Below are 19,391 nucleotides of genomic sequence, written 5' to 3'. Positions count from 1 at the left end.
TCAGAGACATCTCCAGCTGTTCTCTGTCAACCATCCTCAGAAAGGGATGCAATGCTCCTGTGGCCTTATGAAAGGCCCTATCAACAGCCCACACAGTTGGTCTCCCAGCACACACAACCTCTGAAGGCCACTGCAATAGCCAGGGAGCCTGGCACCGCCTTAGAGAGCGTTGCTGTCCCACCTTTACTGTCTCTCACTCCCTCTCTACCTCCTCCCCTCAGCCTTGCCCCAAGATAGTTGCCTGAGAAGGAGACAGGGAAGCCTCACAGAGTTGTTGCTCAGATCAAAGGGGGAAGAGAAATGAGGAGAATGATGTCAGCTGCTTTGGTTCTCCCCCCCTCGTGAAGAAAGACTGTCCTTTCTTTATCTAGAGGCTACAAAATTGCCAACTCCAGGTTAGGAAATTCCAGATGGCAGATATCAGCTCCCCTTGAGGTGGGGGGGGGCGATTAATGCCTTCACTTGGGTGGGTGGGAAGACAGCAAGGCTGGGGAGGCCCTCACCCAAAGGCCTTTAGTGGTACCTTTCCAGGATGGTGGAAAATTCCTAAGGCCTCTCCTCCTGGGGGAATCAATGTTGCCAATCTCAGGTGAGGGTTGGAGATCACTCAGAATTACAGCTGCTCTCCAGATGGCAGACATCAGTTCCCCTTGAGGTGGGAGAGAATGAATGCCTTCACTAGGGTGGGTGGGAAGACAGCAAGGGTGGTGGGCACTCATCCAGAGCCTTTTGTATTTTTGTAGCCTTTTGTAGAGCCCATTGTATTGTTTCTTCACAATGGACCTACTCCTAGTTCTACATAAAACTTAAAAGAATACAATGAATATATATGAGAGTTAGTGAACACTGGTATTATAATACATGGGTTAGTATAGTTCTGAATATATGTTTCTGAATACATGTATGAACACCTAATATGGTTATGGATATATTAATGTACTTTGGATAATTGACTCTCCATCAGCAATGATAATACTATTATGAAAATCAATAGTTTCTGAACCACAAGTTAGAGATAAATCCTTGTCAGGGACTTGTACCTAACACCCGGGGAAGTTGTTTCATAACTGTAAGGCTGCCATGGAAAAGGTCCTCTCTCATGTACCCACCAAATAAGCATCTTTAATTGGTGTGACATTCAGGAGGGCATCTCCCTACAAACTTAATTCCCAGCCAGGAACGTATGGCTGAAGATGGTCATTCGGATCCCCCAGTCCCAAGCCACATAGGGCTTTAAAAGTCAAAAACAACACCTTGAATTGGGCTCAGGAACAGATTGGCAGTCAGTATATTTGCTGTAGTATAATTGCTGTAGTAATTGAAACATACACTCCCAATAGCTGCCCCCAACCAGCAGTCTAGTCACAGCATTCTGCACTGGCTGCAGCTTCTAAACACTCTTCAAGCATAGCCCAAAGTAAAGTGCATTGCAGTAGTACAATCTAGATGTAACTAAGGCATAGACCACTGTGGCTAGATCTGACTGATCCAGAAACAGAAAACTTGGCTTTTCAAAGGGGGTGTAACCCATCAAAGACAGAGATCTCAAGTCCCTGGTCTATCTTTCTACTATTGCAGAGAACCTCTGATTTGTAAGGATTAAGTTTCAGTTTATTCACCCTCGTACAGTACTGACTTCAAGCACCAGTTCAGAACATTGACAGCATCATTGGACTTGTCTGGAGAAGAAAGGTAGAACTGGGTATCATCTACATATTGGTGGCAGCCAACCACATACCTCTTAATGATCTCTCCAGTGACTTCATATAGTTATTAAATAGCATGGGAGATAAGATGGAACCCAGCAGCACCCCGTAGGGCAGAGCCCTAGGGCAGAGCAGGAAAACGCCAATCTTCTGAGACCAACCCACCCCCAGATTGGACTCAAAACACTATAATATGGTGTCCCTTAGTCCCATTGCTGAGAGGCTCAGTAGGATGATATGATTGATATATATGTATTTTAATAGATCAGGATTCTCAGATTTGGTTTCTTGCTTTCTAGACATAACTATCTAACAATTTACCACTAACTTGGATAACAAAAGAAAAACCATTTAAACATGTTCTTTCATTGTTTCAGTTTTATGTCTGGTGGCTCTGTTTATAACACACACCCAAAAATGTATTCTTGGTAAAAAAATCTTTGTGCTCTTGTCTTGCCTGATGAGTATGTTAACCATGTGACATCTTTGCTAGATATTGCATATTTTAAAAAGAAAAAAAGTCACTGATGCTACCACTAATGAGGAAAATTGTTGCATGCAACATAATTGGTTCTAAGTGAAGACCTTTCTAGGTTTCATACATTTCAGTGACTACTTTGTGATACTTTGTGATAGGTTTTTAAATGTCGATTTTAAATGTAACTAATTTATTCCGATTTTACTGTTTTATTGTTTGTTGTAAGCCGCCCTGAGCCACCCGTGGGAAGGGCGGGATATAAATCCCGGAATAAATAAATAAATAAATAAATAAATACTTTTCTAGGAACATATAGAAGGCAAGGACACTCACCTCTGCAGTGCATATGAGCTTGTAAAGACAGGAAGTAGGCATATGAGTGGAAAGGTGGAACATCTGTTTCATACCTAAGCTTTTGGTTTTCTCCTACAACTGTCAATTATACCTGTTGTAACTCATTTGCATGACAAAGTGTCTGTTCACCTTTTTCTTTTGAATTAACAACTGGACACCAAATTGATTTGTATTAGTGGATTATGTCAAGTTAATGCAAGTAACCCCAGCCGCCCTCAAGGCCAGCATGGGCTCTTAAATTCTTCGCTGATGCTATGTGTAATATTGGATTTTGCTATTAACATACAGATGCTCAACCTTGCCCTTGCTAATAACAAGGCTTAATTATTAGTAATACTGGTAAACCCTTTTAGAATCATGTATTTTACATGGATTATTTGTTAGTTTTCCTTAAATCTTTGGTTAACAGGGATGAAACCTTAAATGTTGTTAGATCGGGCCAGCAAAACTTTTTTTTCCCTACAGAAATATTATTTTGTATTCTGATAATGACTTATTTGATGGGCAAAGATCATCTTCTGTTATTAAATTTACAGATTATCGAGTAATTGATAATGCCCCAACTATCCCATACAACCAATCATATGACCAGAATACAGGAGAATCCTACAACAGTTCAGACAGAGGAAGCAGTACATCTGGTAAGTATGAACTACAATCTAGGATCCTTTTAAAAACTGGAAAATGTTTATTAACATTTGAAAGGTTCTAATAGCTTCTGCTTTATATATTAGTATATCATTAATGTTATTTGAAACACTGTGCTGATACCTACTTTTTGCAAAATTACATTTTGAGAAAAGAATGGATAAAACAGTGGCTGGATTTCACAAACATATTTTGTGTCACAGAAATCAATACAAAATAAAAAAGAAATCATACATATGTCTAGAAAAATAGTTGAAAACTTGTGACACCAGTGCAACTGTTGTTAGCCTAGTAATTTTCCACGCTTCCTTTATGGCTGAATTAGAAAAGAAGCAACCTTCCCTTCCTGCCCTCTGTTTTCCTCTCTTTCCTTCATGTGTTTCAGCTCTGCTTCTCATTTCTTTTACCTACTCTCTATTTTTCCCCAGTTATCCAGTTCATTCCCTCCCAGCTCTCCTTCCTTCCTCCACACAACCCACATAGCCTCTCCTTTCTTTCCTTCAGAGTTTTTCGGGGAACCCAATATGTCAGCTGAAATCTTAAAACTTGGCTTTTGGAAGAGTTTGTGTATGTTTGTTAGCAGTGATATTGCTAATGGCTATGTTTCCTTGTCAAATCTTATTTATTCTATTCAGTAAATGGATTTAAAATTGGTGTAAGATCTGATTTTATTTTGTTATGGCTTGGAGATACTTTATGTATGTGATTTTTTAAAATGTCATACATAGCTAAAGTAGAACAGTGTGAACTGCTAAGAAAAATATTTATGATGAGTATGCATTAGGGGAGAACTGCACTACAATTAGGGGAGAACTGCACTATATTGCTGTCTGCCTGATACATAGCCCTCTGAATAAGAGGAATACATTTTGGTGACAAACAATTCAAATCGATTTTTATCAGTGCATTTTTGCTTGATTAAGTGTGTTGGGTGGGCAGAATAGCCCAGGTGACTTCTGCATGTGCACTTGGTATTTCTGAAAGTATCAGCCTTCTGCACTACAAAAGCAAATGAAGTAGGTAGGGTCATCAAGACCTACCAGATGTTCCAGCAAAGGTTCTGTTTCCCCATTTCGTGCCACCAAGAATAATATCATGTGAAACAAAATAACATGTTTTCCATGCCCTCACCTCCTTAATACTCAGAATTCAGTGATCATGACAGTGTGAGTACCTGTAGTTAGAAAAAGTTTTGGAAATCCTGTCTGAAGCACGTAAGCACTTGGGGGTAGGGCTGTGCATCCTGAAATTTGTGATCTGAAAATACAGATGAACATTTCTGTTCTGGGTAATTACCATGATTCCTGGAATGGTAAATACAGATCTGGAAATCTTAGGTATTACAATCCCCTCTCCTCCAAAAAAATTGTGGTGGGTTTTTTGTTGTGTTTTGGTTAGTCATCTTGTTTTTCATTGATTTTCCTGATTTACTGGGCAATGGCAATTCTATCTTCCAGTTGTATCCATGAAAGGGGTCAGGAGAGTATTCCCAGCCAATTAACATTGGAGACAAATTCTAGGGAAGGAATGACCGTTTTCGCACACAGCTTACTTCGCAGTCACAATCCTGTTCCCTCTGCAGCGTCCGGTTGGATTTCCCACCATCTGCGCCGGAGTTACAGGAAGTGCTGCGGCTTTTGCGTAGCAAACGTAAACTGGGTTTTAGCAGTTTACGTTTGCTATGCAAAAGCTGCGGCACTTCCTGTAACTTCGGCGCAGATGGTGGGAAATCCGACCGGACGCTGCTGAGAGAATAGGATTGTGGCTGTGAGGTAAGCTGTGTGCGAAAACGGTCAATGTTTAAAGTTGTAGCTCTGGGTCGTAACCAGTGGGGGGCATAGGGATGGTGTCCCTTATAGAATCTGCAGCACCCCTACCCAGTCTTCCCTAATCTTTCCCTTTCAATGAACAGTACTAGTAAGGTACCCCTACAGTGGATGTGCAGCATGAAGGCATGCCTCATCGCAATTGGATGATTGATTGCTCATGTACACTTATATATACTCTTATTCCTTTTTGAGAAATTAGAACTATTTTCAAAAATTGCAGTGACTGGGTGGGATCACAGTTTTCTGCAAATGAAGTCTTCCTTCCACAATAAGGAAGGATGGCAAATGCAGAGCTTTCAGCAGAAAGGTAAAATATATACGTATTATCAGTCTCCATAAGATCAAATAAAGACACTCGATGCAGCTAGGATTTTTTAAAATCACAGATAAATGGTAATGGTATTCTCACCAAATTTCAAATTCAAAATTACATTTGTCCTATAGTGCACCTCTACTTGAGAGCGATCATTAGGATTCTTTGGCAACATGTAAAAATATTTCAAATACTGATACATCACTATTTCTAATTTTCTTTTCTTTTTAAATTAATATTCCTAGAAGTATACAAATTAGCTGCATATCTCCCAAAGAGCTAATTTTGATTACAACTTGTGTCAGATTTCCATTCAAAATGAAACAGTACCTGAATAATTGGCCTTTTTTCAAAGCTGTTCAAATGGCTAAAGCTTATCTATCTCTATTGTAAACCATAATTTTCCAAGTAGAATGGCTGAAAACATTTATGCTATATGTTCTTCTGCTACTTTCATTGTGGATTGGGTTGGTTCTATCAGTAATTACTTTCAGCTGTGCCTGCTATTTGGAATAAATTTAGTAATTCCATTGTGCCTGAAGCATTTCAGTGGACAAGTACAAATTAGGTATATTCATTAACTTAATGCAACAGTGGAACTTTAGTAGATCATATCTATATTGTATTGTGTGTTTAAGCTCCAGCAATTAAATAACAAAAAGATACTTTGGAGAATATATCTACACCTCATTTGCTTTAGATGATAATCTATAATGTAATTAATAGCTATATGAAGATCACTTTAATTATATTTCTTATAAAGTTCATTCATGGCATTAATGGTTTTATTTATTAATTCAACTTACGAACATCGTTGTATTTCTTTGTAAAAGTACACTTCTGCAAAATATTGAGAAATTGGGGGATGGCGGCAAAACAATTATGCATTCTAGGTTTTTAGCCAATGCAGTATGATCAAATGTAGCATGAAAACAATGGTTTATTTTAACTATGGAATCAGAATTTAGTTTATAGTCAATGCTAGCTTGCCTGGACAAATCCTGCTTTTGTAACATTTTTGTAACATGAGGTTCCTATCCCATTCTTTGTTGTAGCACTCCCAGTGAATTGAAATTTCATCATGATTAAAGCTTACTTTCTACTGAACAGAATTACTGTAGAGCCATAAATCTGTGCTCCCTCTCCTCATTCCACATCAGGAGACATTGCAATTAAGTTGAACCAATCACATACAAACATAGAACTTTCAGCAGTGCAACAGAACACCACTCCCAACTTGATTGTACCTTTGGTGACCTATTCAACTTTGTTGCTGCTGGAGCTTATGTGGCCTGCCTCTAGTCACTGAGTACCTTCAGGACAGTCATACACTCTCAGCCCTGCTTACCTCATATGATTATTTTGAGGATAAAAGGGAGAATGTTGTAAGCTACTTTCATTCCCCATTGTGATTGCCAACCCCAAGGTGTAGTCTGCAGTTCTCCTGGAATTACAACTGATCTTTAGGTTACAGATGTCAGTTCCCCCAGAGAAAACAGCAGCTTCAGGGAGTGGACTCTATGACATCACATTCCTGCTATGTTCCTCTCTAAATTCTACCCTCCCTAGGTTTTCCTTGCAAATACCCAGGAATTTCTGAACAACCTTAATCCCCTTTGGGGAGAAAAGTGGGATATAAATTAAGTGACTAAATAGAAGCCCGGTCTGAAGGTCAACACTCTTCGCACACTACTGGTGATGTCATGCATAACATGAATGAGTGAGGCACATGCTGTACAGAACTGTGCCTACATCACTCCAGTTATCTCTGTCATTGCACTTGAAGTGACACAAGTAATAGATGGAACAGCTTAAAGCATTAAGTCCAAATGCCCTCTTCTTATTTTACCCTTTGCTAGGTTAAGTGGGATGTGCTCTGCAGCCTGCCTTGAAGCCCAGCTGGGCAGCAGCAACACAATGGGTAACAAATGATCTCCCAGCCCCTGATGGTCATAGTACAGGTGGGGAAAGCTGGCCTGATAAAACAGATTATTTGGAGATTGACCCAAACCTGCCTACGCACAAGCCTGCTTTGCATTGTGAAACATGGAAAGTTTCTTCTGATTCCTGCATGTAAGGGTGAAACATTCCAGGCAATTAAAAAAGTAGTTTCACTTTTGAACTGTTTTTTGAACTCTACAGCTTGGACAAGCATGAAATATTGACAGGAAACAAGTCGTGATTCAACCAAAATTTGTGTATTAGGGTTACCAATCCCTAGGTGGGGGCAGGAGATCTCCTGGTTTGGAGGCCCTCCCCCCGCTTCAAGGTCATCAGAAAGTGGGGGGAGGGAAGGGAAATGTCTGCTGGGCACTTTCCTATGGAGACCAATTCCCATAGGGTATAATGGAGAATTTATCTGGTATCTGAAGCTCTGGAGGGGATGTTTTGTGAGATAGAGGCACCACAGTTTCAGCATAGCATTTAGTACCTCTCCTCAAAAAACCCTCCAAGTTTCAAAATGATTGGACCAGGGGATCAGTTCTATGAACCCCAAAAGAAGGTGCCCCTATCCTTCAATATTTCCAGTGGAGAAAAGGTATTTCCCTTTATGTGATGGCTAGAGCTCGGTTGGAGTTCAGTTATGCTTGTCACACCCTTGCTCCTGGCACTACCCCCAAAGCCCCCAGATATTTCTTGAATTGGACTTAGCAACCCTATTGTGTATTCAGACATTAAAGTAAGTTTGGTTAATAAACCAACTTCACATCCTACTTTCATCTCATACCACAATTAGTATAGTGACTTGAATTTGCCCAATTAATTATGGTTAATTAAATTAAATCATGGCTTTGCTTTATATCTGAACTGGCCAATGGTTCAGTCAACCATCCAACGTAAAGAATAGATCCTTCATCATATAATTAAATTGTTACATGTTTAATTTTTTTTTTTTAGAATATAACACTAGGATTGCATAGTTCATTCTAGAAAGTAAGATTAATTATATAAATATATTTCTTCCTAGGGAGTCAAGGGCACAAGAAGGGTGCTCGAACCCCCAAGGCTTCAAAGCAGACTGGCATGAACTGGGCAGACCTACTTCCTCCTCCCCCTGTACATCCTCCTCCACATAGCAATAGTGAAGATTATAGTATTTCATTGACTGAAAGGTAAGATGAAATAATGAGCTGTCATTGAGTATTTTGCTGACTACCCCTCCCACAGTGGTTCAAATTCACTTAATTCATTGCATTAAAAGATCTGAGATCTTGTGGTCGGAAATGAATTTTCAGTCAGTCGGCCAAAATTTACCTGACTGTGTTTTAGGTTCTCGTTCTGATTTTTCTAAATCAATTCTTAGCTATGATCAAGAAATCCCATGCCCAGTACCACCAGCGAGAATGTATCTGCAGCAGGATGAACTGGAGGAGGAGGAAGAAGATGAACGAGGTCCCACACCACCAGTTCGAGGAGCAGCTTCATCTCCAGCAGCAGTGTCCTATAGCCATCAGTCTACTGCCACACTAACTCCTTCCCCCCAGGAAGAACTCCAGCCTATGCTGCAGGATTGCCCAGAAGAAATAAACCACTTGCAACACCCACCTGACCGGAGGTCAGTTATTCAGCCATGCTGAGAACAAACTTTTATTTAACTTTCTGTTATGATATTAGCACATTGGGTTTAAATCACACATTCAAGTGGTATATTTTCATTCCATATGTACAACTATTGCTTCATAGTTTCAGATTAGGATCTGGAAGACCCAGGTTCGAATCACCATCTGCCTTGGAAGCTCACTGGATGACCTTGGGCCAGTTCTATATTCTCAGCCTAACCTACTTCACAAAGCTGTTGTGAGAATAAAATGAAAGAAAGGAGAATAATATCAGTTCTCATTGTGGAGAAATACACAACAACAACAATAATAGATATGTAGTTGAAGATAGGAGCAAATAAAAAACAGCTTGGTGAATGGTTGAGGCAGGAGAAGATGGAGAGGATACATACGGGGTTGCCAGCAGGAGGGAAAGAGGAAATAGAATGGGGAGGGGAATACTGGAAAAGGTTATATCTCCCATCTGTAAGTTCTGGCAGATTTCCTACCATACAACTAGGCCTAGCCCAGGGGCTGGCATCATACAACGGAGCTATAGTTTTTCTGGGTAGAGGCTTCAAGGGAAAGGAAGGAATGCTGAAGACAGGGAGGCAGGTAAAAATAGGTCAGTTGGTAGGTGGCTAGGAAAGAAGGAAACAGAAAAAGTTAAGAGCCTATGGGGACTTTCAGAGAAGGGAAAGAGGAAATAATGGGATAGGGAAAATGAGATTTCCTTCATATGTACTTGCAGTTCTGCTTCCTGTTCTATACTGATTTAAGAATTAATCAGAGGAAAAAGCCAATTATATTTTCATTGTTAAGATGAATTATTTTTCCACTTCATATTCTAATCAACAATTGCCACATAAAGAAAATTCATTTCAATGCTGCCTTGGGTTTGAAGGCAGCATAAAAATGTTGTAAATAAATTAGTAGAAACAGTCAAAACATAAAATATAAGAAATGTATTAATATTTTGTTTACAATATAATACATACATCACTATATAAACATTTATTTGTGTGCAGACGTCAGCCCGTGAGTCCTCCTCCACCTCCAAGGCCTATCTCTCCGCCACATACCTACGGTTATATTTCAGGACCTCTTGTATCAGACATGGATACAGATGCACCAGAGGAGGAAGAAGATGAAGCAGACTTAGAAGTTGCCAAGATGCAAAGTAGAAGACTTCTTTTTCGTGGCCTTGAGCAGACACCCGCTTCAAGTGTAGGAGATCTGGAGAGCTCTGTGACAGGTTCCATGATTAATGGCTGGGGATCAGCCTCAGAAGATGACAACATATCTAGTGGACGGTCTAGTGTTAGCTCCTCTGATGGATCCTTTTTTACAGATGCAGATTTTGCACAGGCTGTTGCAGCAGCAGCAGAATATGCTGGTCTTAAAGTAGCAAGACGTCAAATGCATGATGCTGTAGGAGGTAAGGTTTTTCCCCATTCATATATTTGACCAAAGTTTTCTATCAAATATACAATTAGGCATAAAACTTCTTGAGTAACAACAAAGGTTAAAAAGTATTCTTATATGAATCTTCTGGACACAAAAAAAATTATATATAGCTGTGTGAACTAGAATAAAACCCTTGTTAACAAAAAGCTTTTTCATGTATACATGTGCACCTGCAATTAAGTAGTAGAAACTTTCAGTATTTTATTTAGTATGTATGTGTGCAAAAGCTGCAGTCAAAAAAAAACAATTATATTCCAAAATATACAAAAAGGACAAGCAATAAATAACAAAACATTGATGTTATGTGAAGAGAAATAAAGAAGGAACAGTGACAAAAAATACTGTTTCACTTTTTATCCTATTCCCCTATTACTAAAGAACCAGAAACAATACACATAAAAATACAAATACTTATACCCAGGGCTTTTTTCTGCTGGAACACACTGGAACAGCATTCCAGAACCTCTCAGACTTGGGTTGTTGCTGGTGGGAAGGAAAAAAGGGGCTGCTGCAGCCAGCAAGCAGCTGCTTTTGTCCAGTCCTGTCGGGAAGGCCCAGCTTGACATGGCAGTGTGGGTAGAAAGAAGTCAAGTGGTGGTAGTGATGAGAGAGCCTGCTCCCCCACAGTTTGTCCCTCCTTTCCCGCTGCTTTGCCTCAGGCCAACCCATACCAAGCAAGCAGCCAACTTTCTGACTAGTGGGGAAAGAATGCAGCTGTGAGCAAGACAAGCAAGCTGGCTGGCAGGGAAGGAGCACAGCTGTGAGTGAGGTAAGTGAGCTTACTGGCATGTGGCAGCTGGGGAGAGCCTGGCCTACAAGAGACAGTGGCAAACTGCATGCCCAGCAGCGAAGGAGCATGGCTGCGAGCAAGCTGGCTGGTAGCTGTGGGGGGAAGCCTGACCCAGCCCACATGGCATGGCTGGCTAATCAGCCATCCAGGAGCAAGTAGAAAGCTGGCTGGCTGTTGGGGAAAACATTTATATATATATATATATATAGCAACAGGTTTCTTCTTGAAACGTAAATATTGATGGAGTTTTAAAAATCCAAATAAAGAGCATTCTCCAACATTGGGAATGCCTATTGCCTTCCTGCTGCTTTCTTTGACTCAGGAATTTCCTTCTCCCTTTGTATTGTCACTTTTCAAAGCCTTGCCTTGAACACAAGCCTGTGACACTGTTTTCTCGTGTATTTTGCATAGCCACTACTCATTTAACTTGATACAGCTTGAAATCAGATTGAGGCAGAGAATAAAATACCCCAGAGACATAGTAGCTTTGAGATTTAAAAAGAAGTGGTTGCCAGCATCATTTTGAGGTGTGTGGTTTATGCTTGCTTCACTGTAACTTCTGTTATTCTTGATAAAATTGGCACTCTTCTTTGACTCTGGCCATTTACTGTGGTGTCAGGGCTTTGGTGACCCTTTCATCATTGCAGATGAAATGTATGGCTGGGGGCGGGGGGTGATTCAGCACATCAGTCCTCTGAATTTGCTGGCCCTCAGTTGACCCAACCAAGGATGGTGATGGTGGGGGTCAGGCCTCACCACTTGAGACCATTGCCTACCTTTTCCCCTCTTCCAGCTTCTCCTCTCAGCAGCCCTTCTGTGGGCCTGCCTGTGCCAGGGTGGTCTCATGGTGGGGGGCAGGGTGCTTTGTTTTGGGTGCCCTCAGTCAACCCAGCCAAGGGACACCAAAAGCAAGACCTGAAAAAGATCCAAGGAAGTTGGTGACATGTCTAAAGTTTGGAAACTGCTTTAAAATTCAGGTAATCCCTCATGCGTGAAAACAATGTATTTTTAATAAAATATTGAAGATTATGCTGTTTCAAAGAATCCTGAGTTCCAGCACCTCTTTTTCCACACAAAAAGCCCTGATTATACTCTGAAAGATTCTTAATTATGATATTTTCTCTATTACTTTAAAAAAAATCTTTGTCAGTCTACCATTTCTTCTGTTATGATATGGTAGTAGGAGCTGGATCTATCACTACAGATAGATGGACGCAGCTATATTGACCTCTACCACTTTACAATTTGTGTCTGCCTATCTCTGCAGGCAAATTCATTGTTAGTTGCCTCTCCTAACTCTTCAAGAAATGCCTCCTGGTGGACTTTACTTAGAAGCAAAACAGAAGTGAAACAGGGGTTCTGATATGAAATCTACTAACCTTTTTTTAAAATTTAAAACAGTCAGTTGGGGCTGATCCTTTTTCTTCCATATTGTTTTCTAATGTACATCATCCTCCATCTAAAAAGCCACGTCTTCAGCCAACAATGCTGGGGGAAAACACAGGTATATGTCTTGTACGTTGGAATGCTAATACTTTTTCAGCTAACTCAACTGGAAAGGTCAGAGTGTCTCATTTTCACAAATGGACTGTGTAGAACTTGCCAATTGTTTATTCTTACTACTGGAGGGGGACTGTAGATTTTGACATTGAGATCTAATGGAAAAATTCTTTTCCCAACAGTAAAGGTCACTTTTTACCATTAGAACAAATTTCCTACTACTGTATGTTTGCTTGTTTCCTCTTATAAGAAAAGCCTGTGTATTTTCTTTCCTTTCTCTCTCTATACTTCGGGCACTCTTCTGAAGAACTATTCAAGTCAATATATTTAATTCTAAAGATGACCCCATCTATGGGTACTTAGATCTTGAAACTGGAGCCATGAGCAGACAGGGCAGATCTTTCTACAAACTTGACAAAAGAAAAATTTGAAAACTTAAACCACTGGAGAGTTTAAAAGCCACCAAAATACTGAAATCAGCTCCTGTAGCATTAAAAAACTACCTCAGTGGATGTTGCTGAGCAATTACAACAGTATTGGGAAGGGGCTACTTGACATGCAAGAAGTCTCAAGGTCAACCTTTGGAATCTCCAGTGGGAACGATCAGATAGCTGGTGATGTGGAAAATCTCTGCCTGAGACCCTAAAGAACAGCTGCATATCTGAGTAGACATTACAGAGTTCGATGGACCAAGGCTGCAATCACACAGCTAAATAATGCAGTTCCAATCCACTTGCAATGCAGTTTTAAACTGAATTTTGCCAGTTCACACAAGTAATATCCAGTTGGAAAGTGCATTGAAAGTGGATTGGAACTGCATTATTTAGCATGTGTGATCACAACCCAAGAGTCTGATTCAGTATAAGGCAGCTACAGTCATTCATTACCAGTCTTCAAGCCCTGGCCACAGGTGACAACCACCAAACAATTTGCTTGCTACCTTACAACTTGCATGACTCACCCAGTCTCAGTTGCTTCCTATTGATCAACAGCAGCAACCCAGTGTGGTCTAATCATTAAGAGTTTCAAACTGGAATCTGTGGGACCCCAGGTTTAAATTCCCACTTTGGCATGGTGCTCAGACAGCCCCAGGCTAACCTACCTCACAGGGTTGTTGTGATGATAAAATGGAGAAGAGAATCATGTAAGCTGCTTTGGTTTGCACTGTGGGAAATGGTGGAGTATAAATGAAGTAAACAATAATAAATATAGCTGAAGAGAGGGGCAGATAAAAGATGCTAGCTGGTGAGGGAAAAGTAAAGAAAGAAGCATGGAAATTTGAGGTTATGTGAGTTGTCAGGAAGAGGGAAAGAAGAAACAGGGGAATTCCTGGGAAGGTGAGGTACCCCCTACAAGTCCTGATAGGCTTTCCACTATGCAGCTGGGCTCAGCCAAGTGACTGGTTAGGAACTGTGCAACTCCCTCAGAGTTCGCTTAGGGATAAGATACAGGCCCTACCTGGCTTATTAGCCTTCCGTAGGGCCTGTAAAATGGAGCTGTTTCACCAGGCTTTTAGTTGAGGCTGCGGGCATCTATTCTTGATCTGGTTGGCCTCCCCGGCCAGCACTGTCATCTGTGCTAGGAATTGGAATAAAAACTGCCATCCCTATGAAATATCATGATGTGAGATGGCTAGGCTGGGCAATATGTGATGTCATGGTAATCTGAGTGCTGTTGAGTTGTCTGTTTATATAATGTTTTATTGTATTTTATTGTTTTATTATATGTTGCACTCTGCCCTGAGCCCTATGGGGAACTGGCAGAATAGAAATTTATTAAAATAAATAAAAAATTAAGCTGTCGGGGGAGAAGAAGAAGAATTGCAGATTTATACCCTGCCCTTCTCTCTGAATCAGAGACTCTGAGTGGCTTACAATCTCCTATATCTCCCTCCCCCACACCCTGTGAGGTGGGGGGAGCTGAGAGGGCTCTCACAGCAGCTGTCCTTTCAAGAACAACCTCTGCCAAAGCTATGGCTAACCCAAAACCATTCCAGCAGGTGCAAGTGGAGGAGTGGGGAATCAAACCTGGTTCTCCCAGATAAGAGTCCATTCACTTAACCACTACACCAAACTGGCTCTCTAGGGAGGGAAGGAAAATAAGCTGAAGATGGGGGCAGATAAAGGTAGGTTGGCTGGTCAATGGGAAGAAGAGAAGGAAGCAGGAAAAGTGTGAGGCTATCAGGACTTTTAGGAAAAAGAAAGAGGAAACAGTGAAGGACAATAAAATGAAATCCCTCCCACTCCACAATAAAATGAAATCCACTTGTAAGGCAACCAAGGAAAAAAATTGTAAAGGGGAATTGGACAAAAAGGAGAAGGTGAAGAGGTGTAAGGTGGACTGGACCTAGGCTAATTGGTTGCCCAGTTTTCTGGTGTGTGCAGGGGTAATCTCCCGGTCTCAGTCTTTGAAGGGTGCAACCATATTCTAATATCTGGACATCATGTACAAGGGGTACACTGACTTTGCTGGCCCCTCATGACTGCAATATGATGAAGAATTTCATATGAGAATGAATCTGGCCCTACAATGAGATCAAATTCTTCCCCAGCTGTGGTTACAGGTCATGTCCCCAGCTAAGCCTAATTTAGGCGAGTGCTTAAAGTAAGTTAGGTAAACAAAGTCTTTATTCCAACTGCGGGGTGTGTGGGGGGTGCAATTCAGCCAACAAAAGTTGCTTCATTGTAAGAATGAAGAGCCAGTTTGGTGTAGTGGTTAAGTGTGCAGACTCTTATCTGGGAGAACCGGGTTTGATTCCCCACTCCTCCACTTGCACCTGCTAGCATGGCCTTGGGTCAGCCATCCCTCTGGCAGAGGTTGTCCTTGAAAGGGCAGCTGCTGTGAGAGCCCTTTCCAGACCCACCCACCCACCTCACAGGGTGTCTGTTGTGGGGGGGAAGTAAAGGAGATTGTGAGCCGTTCTGAGACTCTTCGAAGTGGAGGGCGGGATATAAATCCAATATCTTCTTCTTCTTATACCAAGTCATACTAACTCATTGCTGTCTGCTTTGATTGGCAGAAGTTCTCCAGGGTGTTTTGCCCAGACTTTGTCTTAAGATCTTTTAACTGGAAAGTCCAGGAACTGAACCCCTGATGTTAACAATGCAAAGCAAGGGCTCAGCTACTGAACTGTGGCCTCTCTCCTCCCCAAAGTGAGCCTTTAATGCCTGTACTGAAGTATGAATAGATGAAGAAAAGGCAGACGGACCTAAGATGTAGGCAAATAGATGGTTAGTAGGGATATGTACAGCAGATAGCTTACAAGTAAATCAGTCAAAAAGGTATGTTAATATTCAACAAACCTTAGCAACCAGGCAGACAGATGAAGGTGAGCTGCTAGACCTGATACTGAAGGAACGCTGAGAGACTGCCACTTTGATCTAAAGGTAGCCCTTTTTCTGTTTGCTGTATTTCACATATGCCTCTTCAACTCACACTCCAACCATTCCCTGCTAAGTGCAAAAAACTTTATTGAATATTATCTGTTATGTTTGCGGGAATTAGACTATGTGCAAAGTGGGGGAGTCTAACAGTGTTTGCTACTTCTTTTCTACCCCAATTAATATACATGCAGTTCATGTAAGAATATGGGGCGGTTGTTCTTTTTTTTTTTTTGTCCAACTCTGGAGGAATTGTTGTCTTATAATTATATACTAATATAACACTAAACCTCAGTAGTGTCAGAATAATAATATTTCCAGTTACAATTTGAAAGAAAAATATTTTTTTAAAAAACCAAAGAACATATTTAAACATTCTCTCTCTCTTTTTTTCCAGGACGTAGACGTTATCATGCCTCACAGTGCCCTAGACCCACTAGTCCTGTATCTACTGACAGCAATATGAGTGCTGCTGTAATACATAAGGTTCGACCTGCCAAAAAGCAAAAGCACCAGCAAGGACATCTGCGCAGAGAGGTCTACACAGATGGTAAATGTCCTTTGATGTGCACTCTTATAATAAGCATACAGAATTGCTTTAGGAGTCCATGGCTTGTCCTTCCATTTGTTGTGCTCATTTAATGTAGCACACTGAAAGCTTCATCGTTGTTTTCATTGTTCAGTTAATCTTCTTGTTATATACATATACAGATCTGCCATAATTCTCTAATCAGCTATTGGCTATCACTATTTTTGAGACCTAATATTGCAAATAATACAACAGAGGAAAATTATACATTCATGAGATTAAAATCTTCATTAAAATAAATCCTCTGTAGTGTCATTTTCCCCCATCACAGAAACAGTGTAGCATTCAAATAGCAGGCAGAAAAAAATGTTGCATTTTAATCCTAACCATACTATTGTTTCAAGCTGTTACTTTGTGCACCAAAAGCCAAAATCTAATCATCTCCTCTCATGCCTTCACACACAGTATTGACTCCTGCTGAAAAGGTAATGCTTGTATTCTCTGGGGAGTATAGAGGGATAATGCAAACATTGTGATGTTGTCTAGAGAGAGCCTTTAATGAAAATGCCTCAGGAGGGCCAGCTTTTATTAAACCACCACCTTTCAGTTTTATAAAACAACCAAAGGGCTTTGTTAGAAATTCATGTAAGATATATTCCCAAAGACTTTACCCATCTTGTAAAGTTTTCTAAATTCACTAAAGGGGGGGGGGAGCAGCAGAGGCATCATTCCCCCACCTCCTGATTCTCAACAACAACAATCTGATTAGGACTTTCATTACCAGTCAGAAATGTTTCAAAGAGGGGCATCATTTGCTATTATCATATGAAAGCCTAATATTATAGATACTTATCCAGGGTTACAAGAAGGGGTTTTCAAGCCACTTCTCCCTGTGATTCCTACCACTTGACAGAAAAATTTAATACAAAGCGCACAGCGTGATGAGCAAAAGTAATTTTGCAATGAGTGGTTGTCCATGCTATTATCTGTACTTTATTCTGAGTATTTTCTGTCTCTAGCATCTATCTGATATTAGACTACATTAAATACTGGCATGACACAATGCACCTGGGCCTCTTGGCTCTTGCCCAGGCTCCCTTTGTCATTGAAACTGAATTGTCAGCATATTATCTGATTTCGAGAGGTTATTAAAGCAGTTTTCTCTGTTTATTGGAGGATTGTGTGTGAAGGGAGAACACAAGGTGTAAATCTCAAAATTATGCCAATATTTTTACATTTATTTATTTATTTATTGGACATATCCCGCCCTCCCTGCCAAAGCAGGCTCAGAACGTCCTATAATTTGAAAGATTTAAGGATGTCTTCTCAAGTTTTATTCATCTTTTTTTTTGGGGGGGGGGCAGTAAAGATCAAACTTCCATTTGAAAAATCTGTGCTAGATAAAATACCTTAAGGCAATCTTCTCTGGGTTTTATTTGGTCGTTTCCTTCTCTCTAAAATAAAAATAAGTAAAAAAATAAGTAAAACACACAAATGCATTTTAGAGCAAGTTGATAGCAAAAAAACAACAAAAAACCTCCCACAAGTAATTTAGTAGCAATCTTACACTGACTCCCAGATTGTGCCAGGGACAAAAGATAAGGATACATAGAGACAGTATTATTACTTAAGGAGCTCAGTTGCTGCAGATGAACAAAGAGCAGGCCTCATTTTGGGCAGGAGCTCACAGGAGTGAAGCTTTGGAATCTCTAAATTTTCTATGAATATTTATTTTATTTATTTATTTATTTATTTACGTTATATTTATATCCCGCTCATTCCATACAGAATCAAGGCGGCTAATAGCATAAAATAGACAGTAAATAAAAACAATATTAAAACAATCAGATAAATAACAATGGTGCTACTTCAGGCAGATCACATAATATTTTCTTTCTCACGCGCACAGATCCTGAGCAGTTAGTAATAAAAGTGCTATGGATCCAGATGTGGTGGCAGCCCTCTCCCATTAGATGTTATATGCCATCCGAAACAGTTCAGTCTTGCAGGCCCTGCAGAACTGCAATACATCCTACAGGGCCCTGATGGCTTCTGGAAGGGTGTTCCAAAGTATTGGGGCTGCAACTGAGAAGGCTCTTGCTCTGATGAAGTTAAGCCTAGCCTCCCTTAGCCCAGGGATAGCCAAAAGATTTTGAGAACTTGATCGCAGTGCTCTCTGGGGAACATGTGGGGCAAGGTGGTCCCACGGATAGGTAGGTCCTAGGCCATATAGGGCTTTGAAGATTAATACCAGGACCTTGAAATGGATTCGGTACGCAACAGGCAGCCAGTGCAGCACTCTCAGCACAGGCTTAATGTGTTCCTGACAAGAAAGCCCCATTAGTAGCCTGGCTGCAGCATTCTGCACCAGCTGCAGCTTCCGAATCTGAGTCAAGGGCAGCCCCATGTAGAGAGCATTACAGTAATCGATTCTTGAGGTGACCGAGGCATGGATAACCATTGCTAAGTCACTGTGCTCAAAGTAGGTGTTCGCCGAAGGTGAAAAAAAGCAACTCTGGCAGTGGCTGCTACTTGAGCCTCCACAGTTAAGGAGGACTCCAGGAGCACTCCCAAGCTCTCAACCCTCGAAGATGGCTCTCTCAACCCTCGAAGATGGCTCCCCATCTAAGGCTGGTAGAGGAATCACCCTTCCCGGGCCGCTACGACTTAGATAGAGAACCTCCGTCTTCGTTGGATTCAGCTTTAGCCGACTCAGCCTGAGTCATGATACCACGGCTTGCAGCGCCAGGTCCAAATTCTCCAGGGCGCAGGCGGACCGGCCACCCATCAATAGATACAGCTAGGTGTCATCCACATACTGATGGCAACCCAGCCCATACCTCCTGACCATCTGAGCA

General features: G+C 41.0%; 1 protein-coding gene across 1 annotated transcript in view; it reads left to right on the top strand.

Moving 5' to 3' along the window:
• Positions 1-19,391, top strand: part of ROBO1 (roundabout guidance receptor 1) — a 1,194,505-nt gene that overhangs the window by 1,149,750 nt on the left and 25,364 nt on the right. The window contains exons 24-28 of the mRNA XM_060234426.1: positions 3,075-3,179; positions 8,297-8,441; positions 8,633-8,884; positions 9,896-10,305; positions 16,402-16,554. Coding sequence (XP_060090409.1) covers positions 3,075-3,179; positions 8,297-8,441; positions 8,633-8,884; positions 9,896-10,305; positions 16,402-16,554 — 1,065 coding nt within the window. The remainder of the gene's footprint in view (positions 1-3,074; positions 3,180-8,296; positions 8,442-8,632; positions 8,885-9,895; positions 10,306-16,401; positions 16,555-19,391) is intronic.

The sequence above is a fragment of the Heteronotia binoei genome, chromosome 3 (genome assembly GCF_032191835.1).
Source record: "Heteronotia binoei isolate CCM8104 ecotype False Entrance Well chromosome 3, APGP_CSIRO_Hbin_v1, whole genome shotgun sequence".
Lineage (NCBI taxonomy): Eukaryota > Metazoa > Chordata > Lepidosauria > Squamata > Gekkonidae > Heteronotia > Heteronotia binoei.
The sequence above is the reverse complement of the archived record's forward strand: the minus strand, read 5'-3'. Positions and strand labels throughout refer to the sequence as shown.